Source organism: Camelus dromedarius, chromosome X (assembly GCF_036321535.1).
Source record: "Camelus dromedarius isolate mCamDro1 chromosome X, mCamDro1.pat, whole genome shotgun sequence".
In the NCBI taxonomy this organism is placed as follows: Eukaryota; Metazoa; Chordata; class Mammalia; order Artiodactyla; family Camelidae; genus Camelus; species Camelus dromedarius.
The window spans coordinates 41,450,826-41,463,483 of NC_087472.1; the positions used below are offsets into that span (position 1 = coordinate 41,450,826).

At 33.1% G+C, this 12,658-nt stretch overlaps 1 protein-coding gene across 3 annotated transcripts in view; it reads right to left on the reverse strand.

Moving 5' to 3' along the window:
• The window catches only part of DIAPH2 (diaphanous related formin 2), a 798,971-nt gene that overhangs the window by 566,528 nt on the left and 219,785 nt on the right, over positions 1 to 12,658 (reverse strand). For all 3 annotated transcript variants that reach the window (XM_064482987.1, XM_064482986.1, XM_064482985.1), the window contains 3 exons: positions 8,470 to 8,580; positions 3,138 to 3,256; positions 1,106 to 1,222 (listed from right to left, as the gene is read on the reverse strand). In XM_064482987.1, coding sequence (XP_064339057.1) covers positions 1,106 to 1,222; positions 3,138 to 3,256; positions 8,470 to 8,580 — 347 coding nt within the window. The remainder of the gene's footprint in view (positions 1 to 1,105; positions 1,223 to 3,137; positions 3,257 to 8,469; positions 8,581 to 12,658) is intronic.

Below are 12,658 nucleotides of genomic sequence, written 5' to 3' on the forward strand. Positions count from 1 at the left end.
GAACAGTTTAATTATTCATAAGTAGAATAAAAGTGCTTGTCAAACTTCTACCTCACATGGATGTTCTCAGGATGAAAAGGATGTCGTATTAGAACAACTTCTCGTTTATTCAAAGTGACTGAGAAATGGATGATTTCACACAAATTATCTCCCCAGGTAACTGCGTACCCATGGGCACAGTTCCCCTTTAGCTGCCAGAACTTATTTTAAAAAATAACAGTCATTTTAAGTGCACTACCATCTTCTCTGCTTAAAAAAAAAAAAAAAACAAAAAAACCCAGCATGTAATACTTCAAACATTTTTTCTATGTCTCTGAAACATCATGATGTCTATCAGTTACCATACTGGCCAGAACTGTGGGCTTCAGAGCTGCCATTTTTGTTGGGACCGTACCTGACCCCATGGTAGCCTTCCTTTGCCCTTTAATCAAGCAGGTTTGGGGAAATCAGAGAACCTAGGTTGCTAGAATTTCCTGCATATTAAAGTACAAAGAACAACTAAGAGTCTCTTGAACAGTTAAATGTAAGATCATGGTCACCAGCTTATGGATAATTTCAGTCACTCAGAAACCTTTCTCTAACTTTCTGGTTTTCAGATATATTCCCAGTTACTAGCCTCTGAAATTTTTGACTTTATGGATTATCATTTATTTTTAAGAATTATACTACTGGATATAAAGCTGAAATATTAGTAATATTATTTTCTTAGATAACATCACATCTTTTACTAGAGAAACACTACACAAGAGGAAAACAATGAAGTCTTACTTATTAAAATGTACAAGAACTTAAAAGTTCTATCACAGACTTTTCAGAGCTTACTCTGTGCTACAAAGAAAATTAACCAGGGCGTCAGTAAAATCTGTTGGGTTTACTGCTACTTAAAGTTCTGTCACTGGGGTACCCCATTTATACAAGTAGATTCTTCTGGCCCAATTAAAAATAAATTAACATCTTCTAAAAAATGTTACCAAAAGTCATCAAACTCTTATGTTCTATGTATGTATACATTATGCATATAGTGCCTCGGCTCTACTATACTGTTAATTTTCATTTAATATCCAATTCAAATTATACAAATTTTACTCTTGGAATGGCCTCTTACCTGATATAATAATCATTTCTGATGAGCAAAAAGTGTTGTAGAATGGATAATAAGTAATTTTCAGCAGGAGTGTCCTTCAACATATTATACAGAAGATGGTACACTTCATTCATATCAGTGCAAAGTAAGTAAAGGAAAACAATCAAAGATTCTTGATAAAAGTTTCACTTATAACAAAAGCAGCTTCATTTTTAGAAACACATATATCATTTTGTTCCCATTACTGTTTCTCAACCTTCAATTCCATGATCCAGTATTTAAACATTTCTATGAAGAAATGCAATCTGTGGAATCACTTTAATCTTTTAACAAGAGAAACAGACTTATAGTATTTCCAAGACCATTTAAACATTAAAACCTTAAATGATCAGTTATTCATTATATTTTAAATTCCAAATTATAGTTGGTACCATTGGAACAGTAATGCCGTTAATGAAAATGGTTTTCTCTGGTCCTTCCTGCGGTTGTGACAGAGCACCTGTATTATTCATGCAAGCCACCACTCTTCTCTTTTCACTGCCACATAAAATAGTAAGGCAAACCAACTTTCTGTGGACTGCTAAAAGTTTATAAAAGCAGTTTTATTTAATACAGATGAAATACAAATAAAAGCAAACTGTAATGATTTCATATGCAGTATTTCATTATTTGATAAAAGAGGGAAACTAAAGACAAAGGAGCTGGAAACATATTTTTCTTAGCATATAAAAAGAGAGGTAGAAGTTCAAATGCTTTTAGTACACTAGAAAACAGATTCCAAAAATAGATTCACGCTTATGATGAAAGTGAAGACCTGGAAAATCGATGTAAAAGAAAACTAGAAGAGGAGATGTAATCCAGCATTTAAAAAAAAACCTGAAATGTCAACATTTTCTCCGAAGTAGAACTGAGTATATGATGGATTACTTCTTAGACCCTACGTAAGAGTGTTCTGTTAGTCTCATAAGGTGCTTTAAATGGCTACAGAAAGGATCCAAAAATAGCTTTACAGTGAAGTTTGATGGTAAGAGAAATTTATATAAAGCAAGAAAGCAAGATACTTATTAATTGATACAAAAAGCATTTAATATTATGGGGACCACTGTAGACTACAGTCTCCAATGAAGGATAAGAAATTTTCTCTTATAATAATGAAATTGTTATTCATTACAGATTTATCCAGTACTTGTGTGTAAGACACTTTGATAGTAACATTGGAGGAAACAGCTGAAACACTTCTGCCCTCCATCTCATAGGGCCATAGAGTGTACATAAACAAGACAGATGTAAACAAAGTACTATAGGAATTTTGAACAGGGGACTATTACTTCCAGTTTTCCTTGGTCACGGGACGGGGAGGGGGTGAGATGGGAGAAGACATCACAGAGAAAAAGTCCAGCTCAAAGGACATTTTGGTTCTAAAGTATTTCCTAATTTCCCTAGAATCCATAAGTAAGGAATTTAATGGATATAAAACAAATGACCAGCAATGCTAGGACAACCATCTTTTAGATCTAAAATCATCTTGTATAAAATAGTTGCCAGAGGACTATATGCTACTAGTATTTGAGTCAGTCAGACACTATCATATCTAAACTCTTTTTTCACTAGGGAACCAAAATATTTGGATTGAGAATAAGACATTTATTTGAACTGAATTAGATCTCTAAATCACTGGAGTACCATTTAATAAACTGAAAAAGTATATTACCTACAGTCACATATGAACTCAGTGAACTTTTCCCCAAAAATCCTTATCTGTGAGGAATATTGCCTTAGGCTCTCGTCTATTCAAGACCACTGAGCAGAGTATACTTATAATACAGCAAGCCATGGTGTGAATTTCAATACAGTCTGTGTAAATCATCAGGACAGGGTGACAATTCCTCAGCGTGAATCTCAAGGACAGCATCATAGTGAGTTTCTAATATAAATAAATGGATATAAATTGGGCTGGCCGACAAGAATTCTAATAATGGTCCACAAAATCACCCACAAATCCCCTTTTCACAGTACATGCAAAAATGACTTCTGTGGTTTGTCAAAAGGATATTCCATTTCTGCTCGAATGTCATTGAGACGGTGCGATAATTCGGTTAGGTCGTCCTCTTTGTTCTCATCAAATACTTTCAACTGAATATCAAGCTCATCATTCTCTTTTTCTTTTAGATCCTAATATATAAACATAAAACTTAACAGACAAATAACAGTTTGACAAAAGCACATTTTGCTAATAAAGGCCTGATGCTATTATTCATTTACATACACAGAAGCCACTTCAAATACTGACCGCGGCACTTGGTTTCCTGAAAGAGAGTATGCTGTTTTTCTTTTTTGAAATAAAAGAACCTCATTGCATTCACTGCATTTCCTTTTCATGCCCCAGATTTTGATGATTCACATTAAAAAATTAACGATCACTTTTACAACAGAAAAAAACTAATTGCTAACAACCCAAATTAAATGCTGTCGTTTTGACTAAACACACTAATCAAAGATCGCAAAAGAACTCATGCAGTTAGAACATTCACATATGCCTCTGGCAAAAAATGCAAATATAGATCAATTGTATTAATGAAGAACAAATGCAAGGATATATTCAAGCACAACAGTCCCAAGTATGGCGTGAAAAGTCGTATAAACAGATTTATTTTAAATGATATTTTGTGATTTTAAAGCAAAAAGGCGTCAGGACTTTTTAATCAAGATGCATGGCTAGCCTCCTCCCCCACCTTTCATCTTTGCTTAGCCGAATCACAAAATACCAACTTGGGCATCAAAGATTTGTTTTTGTAATACATTATAAGCACGTGCATTACAAACCTCTGGGAATTTTCAAAATAATAGTATCAACAAAATCTTTGGAAGCATGCCACACTAGAGATTGTTGGGCTTAATATATATCACCTGGAATATCTCTTAATATGTGTCCATTAAGTTGCAGCTTTCAAACCCCAAATCGATAATCACAACTGTGGATGCTCAAGGGTGATATCAAGAGTGGGACTAGGATGTTCAGAGCTGAGCTTGAACTCTAAAAGGAAATGCAAGCACGGTGTACTTCAAATTAGGTCGATAAAACAAAATAGGTTGAGTTTCTTCTATTTTTATGCAATAGAACAATTAAAACTGGAGATGTAATGGCTATAACTGAAGCCAAACACAAATTTATGCAATTTCTAGATGTTCACTTTCTGATATTCACATACATAATAATTTACTGAAAATTTACCTATAGAGCATATGAAAATACTAATGTTTCTATATAACTGCACATAAAATATATAAGAACTAAATGTATTTAACTTAGTTTCCTCTTGAGTAATAACTTGCTTTAGGTTTAGTTTTCCACTTTGAAGGGAAATAAAGAAATTGATTGGAATATAAAATTATCTAACATTGGTGAGTTATATTATCAGCTGATTTCTGAACTTTATTCAGAAAAAAGAAGACACACCCAGTACGCTGGTCATCGTGGAAACAACCTTTAACACATTTTAGAATATGGAACTTTTCCTTATTCTTCTATCACAATATATTCCTTCTTAGATCCTCACTAAAAAACTTTAACATATTCAAATATGTTTGAAAAATAGAAAAATCAAGCTAAATACTATCATGTCATCAGAATCAGAATTTTATAAAACATGGGATCAATCTGCATGATTACAATATTTTCAGTGAAAATAACTGGTCAAATGTTTCAGTTTTTAATTAGGATAACACATTATTTATATAATATATAGTATGTGAACATATACACCACAATATAAAGATATAGATATGTATAAATGAAATATCTTAGAAATACAGTTTATTAATAATGCTCCATTAAACATACATGCAATCTCTATATACACACACATAAAAAACTTCTTTTCAAATGTGAAATCTTGAAAGAGATATTCATAAACTCTTGATGTAATAAACATTTAGTGAATTAACAAAGTTTTTATATAGCACAAATGTGACAGATACCTTATTAAAAAGGGGACATGCATCTCTAAAGTTTTGTGTTTTAAAATGAAGAATGTCATACAATTACTGAATTAGACTATTAATAATTATATGAAATACTATAAATATGTTTCAGTTGGTTTTCCAACAGATTTGCTGTACAGATATGTAACATTTTCGGCAGATTCTCTGAAATGTATAATTAAGTCTCTACAATATAGTGTACTTCAAAGGAAATCAAAGTCTATTACCCGCATATGACTGATTACCAGGCAAGCAATCAAAATTGAGTCTTCAAAAGAATACGAAAGGGTTTGTCAGTCTTTTATAAGAGATTAAGAATGTCTGCTGCCTACAGACATAATTTCTTACTATCTTGTTCCTTCACATATCTGATTCATCTAATATTTTCTTAATTCATTTAACTAAATAAAAGGCAGATGGAGAAAACTTCACAAGGAATCAATGTAAGTGAACTACAGAGCAAATACCATTTTTAAAAAAAATCACTATATCGCATTTAAGAACTCATTTATCCCAAATTACTAAAGCAAATTTATGAAAAGTGAATTTTCCATATAAGTGAAATATAAACTCTCTTTAAACATCTTAATTTATCCATAGAGACAGGGCAAATTTTGAAAATAATTTTTTATGGAATGTAATTAAAATAATTGTCCTTGTCTTGAGGATTCTAATAATTACATGGAAAAAAGTTTCACTGTACTATAATGATGGTCTCAGGGGTTATTGAAATACTAAGAACTACTCTTCCCTAACACTTAATGATTCCAGATAGGTATAAATTTTGATCCATGTGCCAACAATTTGTATTATCCCTAACCACATCTAATTTGCTGCCTTGAATATGATATATTCTAGAAAATTAGGAAGCTCCTTCTGTTAGAACAGTATACTAGAATAAGAGTAAACAGGAAAAAAGTAAGGATAGCAAAAACTCATCTATGAATTTATTATTAAGCTTCCATGTATGTGTAAAAGATGTTTAATGCTACTCTAAATTCTAGTGATTTAAATGTAAATACTTAGTAAATTAGATAGTTAGACAGTAGTTAACATGTTAGGAACATCTAGTAGCATGATCATTCTGACCTTTGCTCCAAATTGTGATAATAAAACTAGAAGCACAAGAGCAACTGCAGGGAAATGTACGGTATTTAAGAATGGACCTCTAATCCTCTCTGGGTCTATCTGCCTGGGTTCTGATTCTCATCTTGTATATCAGAAATACCTGAGGAGGACTTTTCTTTTTTTTCCCCAAACCAAACATCTCTGCCCCACCCCCAATAAGATTTTGACAGAATCTCTTTAAAGGGACATGCTCAGCTCATTGGTTGAGAACCAGAGCCAAATTTAGCCATATTTTGCTCCGTTGTCATAGGAAGAAAAAAAAAACTGAGAATCCTTGTAGGTTCTACTCCAAAACTTTAGGAGGCAGAAACATGACGCTTCTCACTTTCCTCTTGCTGAGGAAACACTGAGATCTAAGAATCAGGGCATATTGAAGAGATGTGATAGTCAAAGAAAAATCTAACTGAAAGTGTAGGTTAAGAAGTCCAGGGTCCCACAAGAGGCTTCATCTGAAGCTTTAGGGCCAATGGGAAAATGAGCTTAGAAAACAATGATGCAAAACTTTAGCCATCAATATAATCAAATGAAAAATATCATGAGAGCATGGAACCCAGCAGAGATGAATACACCCTGACAAAAGTGCAAAAGGTAAGGACAAGAGCTACTGTGCATACTCCTTCTGAAAAGATGAGGACTTAAATAAATTAAAAGGAGAGTCACAGTTTTCTTGACCAGCCATTCAGCAGTAGAAAGTAGAAAATGAATGTTCAATTATAAATAGACACTGGAAATGAAAGATAGAAGAGTAACAGCAACAACTAAGGCAGAAAACCAGGGTATATTAATAAATGAGTAGAGGATGCTCGGAAGTCCCTGAAGCCAGGAAGTGTCCAAAGACACAATGACTCTCCTGGAAACAGAGCCAGCCCAGTGAGGACAAGCATGGGTGGGAATCAATGAGTAGGCAACTCAAAAGCACTCTAGAATCAAGCCTAGAATATTACTTCTAGCTACATAAGGGCACAGACTTTACATGAGGAGAGATTTGTGGCAAAACAAGAATAAGTGTGTTCCATACACTATAACTAGTGAATGGGCCTAAGTTAACTGCATACTGAACCTCTAGACAGTCACTTACAAAGATGCATTGGTTGATTCAATACAACCAATTCCTTGGATTTTAAAGTCATGGGTGAAAGAACCATTCAGAGTGAAACTGACCTAGAAATTTCTAAAACCACATCTAATCATATATCTTAATAAAATGGGTTTCCATAGATCCAATTGTACATTTTATGATGACGAGTTTCAACCACTTTCAGTGAAGACTATCAGAAGACAAGTTATAGATGCATGCTACACACTTGTTCTTCACCAGAACATTCTCCTGATTTTACTATTTCTAGTACCCTAGGAATGTCTTATACATATGCTCACTGACATTTGGTTTTTGTTTTTTTCTTTCCTTGGTCCTTGTATTTTTCCCCTCCATCTTTTTTTTTTTTTTAATGGACGTACTGGGGATTGAACCCAAGCATGTTAAAACACACGCTCTACCCCTGAGCTGTATCCCCACCCACTCCTCTCTTACTTTTACTTCTTGTATCTCAGGTGTGGTCTGAGTAGCTTAAGTAAAGAGACTACTGAGCTTTTGTCTTCTTTAACAATGCCATGATCTTGAACAAAATCCTTCAGGTAACATACTGAATAAAGGATAAAGTCATGGGAGTTGTATTTCTATTTATAGAATAACTGTGCTCATTTATCTCAGATCAAGCGTATAAAGTTAGTTCAGAAATGTTTTTAACAGTATCATAATTAGAGCAAATATCCACACTCAATGTAAGAAATAAAATTGTTTTTCCTTAGAAAAGTTGCCATGGTGTTTTTAACAAGAATACCATTCTTAAGTAACGTGTCTAGAAGATATGAATCAAAATTATATGCATACTTATGCTGAATATAAAGGATATCAATCTAAGTTATCAAAGAGGAAAGCAAAAAAATTTTAAATGAAAATTGAAACTGCAAAAAAAACAGCCGTCTTTTATGTTCTCAGTGTTCAATTCAAAGAAAAGAAGTTCCCTTTTGACTTCAAGAAGACCAAAAATCCCATTACTTCTGGACACATCATTAGCTGAATTCTGAATCGTCAGTTGTATATCGAGACTAATACTCCTGCAATATAAAAAAGCTTACAAAAATGTCTAATGCTTTACAAAAGGAAACGGCAAGGCACATTGATTTATTCTGTTGCAAAATTTCTATATACTTCTGTCTACAGAGAGAAAAACGTTAAAGTTCACAAACATAATAAATGCACACGTTCAACTTACTGGTAACATTGTTTTTAGTCCTGAACGAAGGAATTCATTCCTTAAATGTATTCGAAAATCAAGCTCATAAGGAGATGTGACAAGGGCATTTATAAACTGCATGCAGGCCACCTGCAAATAGAAAGCAAAATTTGTTTTAAAAAAAAAGGTTTTTTAATTAAAGAAGTATTTACTTAATGCATTCAGATCATTTTTCCCATTTACTAAAGGCATGTATATATATAATGAAATATAGAAAGAAATATGCATATTTATATAAGTATAGTGATTATGACTTCACAGTATAAACCAAAAAATTAGCAATAAAGTTTCTAATGTCCAGAATAATTCTACTGATGATATGATGGATGGACAAGTACTGCTTTGCTTTGCTAAATCATATGAAGGAATATTAAACTCTCTCTGACAAACTCAAAAGTGTGGGTATAGAGCACTTTAAAAAGATCGTGAAATGTGTCTTTCACATCCAGCTGTCCTCAGAGTACACTTGGCCTCAATTCTACATGGTTATAAACACTTTTCTAAAATAAATCAAATAAAGCTATAAAAGTGCCCTGATATTAAACAGGGAACACTGATAACTTAGAGATATTATTACATTGATTTATACTCTCTCTATTCTATTACTGGATGGATTTGCACAAAATAGAGAGTATTAAAATATATGATTAAGAGGAATTGATTTACTATGTATAAAAGATGAATGCATGTGAATTAAGATCAATGAGAAGGCACTTTGACACCAATAATTGCACGATAAAGTAAAGAGAAGGGTTTGTTTTCAAGTGAAGGTGATTTATTAATTAGATTGATGTTGGAAAATGGGTTTCTCTTTTCTTCTGATATTGAGGTTTTCTCCTATAAAAAGGGAGGAATTTGTTTTCCAGTAATTGCAAGCTAGGAGAGTATCAACTAAATGCTAATTGCCAGGTGTTCCATACATTATTCCTCATTCTCGGAAAATGCTGCTCAAGTCTGAGGCAATTGGCTAATAGTATAAGTGAAAAGCTGCACATTGAAATTGATTATTTGAAAAGTAAGTAATGAGTAGTAGAACGTTCAAAGAGCTGATTCCAAGGGGATGCCTGGAAAATACCAGATTTAGTAAAGATGTTAAGTATATATCTAAGGGGACACAAATAAATAACACATAGTTAGTATGGAGAAAACACATCAGCAAAAGAAAAATACTTCAAATGTATTTTGACTTTATCAAGTCAAACCCATTGTTATGATAGTAATATTTTTTTAAGTATAGAGAAAATATTTAAAGGTATATTGCTTTTATTTTTATATCCATATCTTATGCACTTACACTGTTTTTTGGGAGATTAGCCCATCCACCTCTCATCCAGGTTCAAAAATCAAAGGTTGCATGCATTAAAGGGGATGATCAAGATTGTCTCTAACATTATTAGATATCTAAATGATAACTGAACAATGTAGTCCAATTCCCATGACTGCTCCAATGTCAAGCTAAATCACTTAGACATTTGACTAAGTATTTGCCACTGAGTTGGCATTACCTTAAAAGTCATATCAAAACAAAAAGTCATATCAGATAAGTTATCATGACGCTTATGCCTTAATGGGCTACTTAACCTTCCTATTGACAGTAAGAAAATGTTTCGGTCTTTATAGTTTTAATAGGCTGGGATATAAGTTTGCATACTGTACATGTCCACAGCTATATTATCATTGTGTTTGCTCGAACGATTCTTGTTATGTTACAACTATGACCTGACCGAACAAGCCAAAGTATATGTCCAATCCAAAATTAATAGAGAGAAAAGTTGCCATCTGCTTGGATTGTTCTGGCCAGAAGAAATTCTAGCTTAATGGCTTGTATTAACACCCTACAAGAAGAGAGAACATTTCCATAAGAAACAAGTTAATGAGTCTTGGAATTGTACCTTTATACAAATAAAAGTATTTGGGTCAGGAAATAATAAAAATACTAAAAGTCAATAAAATTAATGAATGTAACAACATCAAAATAATTTACCTTTAAGAAGATAAATGTTGTAATGCTGTTAAATACTTAACATATAACATTTGAATATATAACTAAATACTTAAAAAAGAAGTTACATCCATTGTTTATAGTATAAAATAATTAGCAGACACTCTTAAGTCAGTAGTTTAAAGAGGTAATAAGACTGGCTTATCAATGTAGTATTTTTAAATCAAATTCTAATAGATATTTAATTAATTACAAATAACATAAGATGAATATTCATACTACTATGTCATTTTCCAACATAATCTGCTAAAGCAATGCTCTTTAATAGGAATATTTATATTTTATGAATGTGGTGAACAAAAAAGTCATCTTAATTATCTCCATTCCTTTATACCACTAGACAATTACTGCCCTTTTCAGAGGACAGGAACAAAATCAATCCAACTGCCACTATTTACAAAGTCAGATTTTAAAAATGCAATTAGTTTAAAGGGCAGAATATATTATTAATTATAAACATGAAATACCCATTGTGTGGATTCTGAATTCATAGCTAAATACAACCCTCAAACTATTATCATTATTATTTTTTTGTTACCAGACGATATTAGGTGCTTTATATAATTCATCATCTAATCTCATCCTCGCACAAACCATGTGAGGTAAGTGTTACTACCATCCTTATTTCATAGACGATGATGCTGAGACTGAAAGCAGATAAATAATGTACACAAGGTCACAGAGCAAGGAGGAAACTCATGATTCTAAACCATATCTCTTTACTCCAAATACAGTATAATTTCCAGCACATTCCATATGCCTCATAAACTCCATTCCTAGATTAATACAATAAAAGATTTTAAGGACGGAGAAAATAAAATTTAACTAGTACATCATGTTTAATATATTGGGAACACTTAAAAACATACAATTATTTTAACAATATATTATCTAGTATATTAAGCGGTTCTCTTATATGTCAATTATACATCAATTATACCCCAATAAAAATAAAGTGGTTATCATAATATATAATGAAATGGGAAGAAAGAATGAAAAGGGAAGAAGGAAGGGAGGGAGAAAGGGAAGGAGGGAGGTAGAAAAATGGTTCCTGGAGTGTGTTACGTTCACTTTCTATATACCCCAAACAAGGACCTATGGGCAGCATCCCATCATCCAAAAGAATGGCCTCTCACTCTCCTTCTCGCTCCCTTTACACCCGAATCCCTCCACACTCCCTATTCAGCACAGATGTGCGTGCAGATACATCACATACACACACACACACACACTCTCACACACACACTCACAAGAGCTTGCTGTTCAATAGGAAGCCACTAAACACAATTTAAATTTAGGTTAATTACAATTAAATAAAATTTAAAATCCAGTTTCTCAGTCTCACTAGCCACAGTTCAAATGTGCAACAGCCACGTGTGGCTAGTGGCTACCGTATCAGACAGCACGGATAGAGGACACTGCAGAAAGTTGGACTGGACAGCACTGCAGTGGACACATTAAATACTCTAGACCAATATCCTCATTTAAAGGTAAAGAAATCTCAGAAGATTAGATGATCTGCCCACGATTATACAGCTAATGATAAGCCACAAAGATTGGACTAGAACTCAGGCCTTGTAACTTTTGGTTCTGGATTCCTGCGACCACACTACGATGTGCACAAATCTGGCATTGCTGAATAGCATTTTACCTCATACTGGAAAGAAAACAAGTGCCTTTGAAGTGAAATCACAGAGTCCACTACCCAGATTCCATCTGTTGCTTAGTTGCTGTATAATGGCTCTAAGGTTCAAAATGGCCAGCCAGATCTATTTGCTTTAAATACAACTTCCATGAAAAGTCAAATTTAAAAATCATAGGAAGTCGGTGAATTTTCTCCATTACTGATAAATATGCTAAGGCTAGGACCACGATTCTGATTTTTAACCAGTAAAACTAGTTTCTGTATTTGGATTTTTATTAAATGATCTCCTTATATCATGAGATTTCTACATATGATATCCATATAATCTACTGAATGAGTGCATAAACATACAGATAAAAATCACCAACTTTGTGCAAGTGACAAAGCATCCAATCATTTGTGCCATGCATAATTATACTAAACTGAATTACTGTCAGTTTTTCCATCACATTATGATCCGTCCTTTACCATCATAGTATATGTTCTTTCTACAATAATCACCTACATTCTCTAGCCAAAAG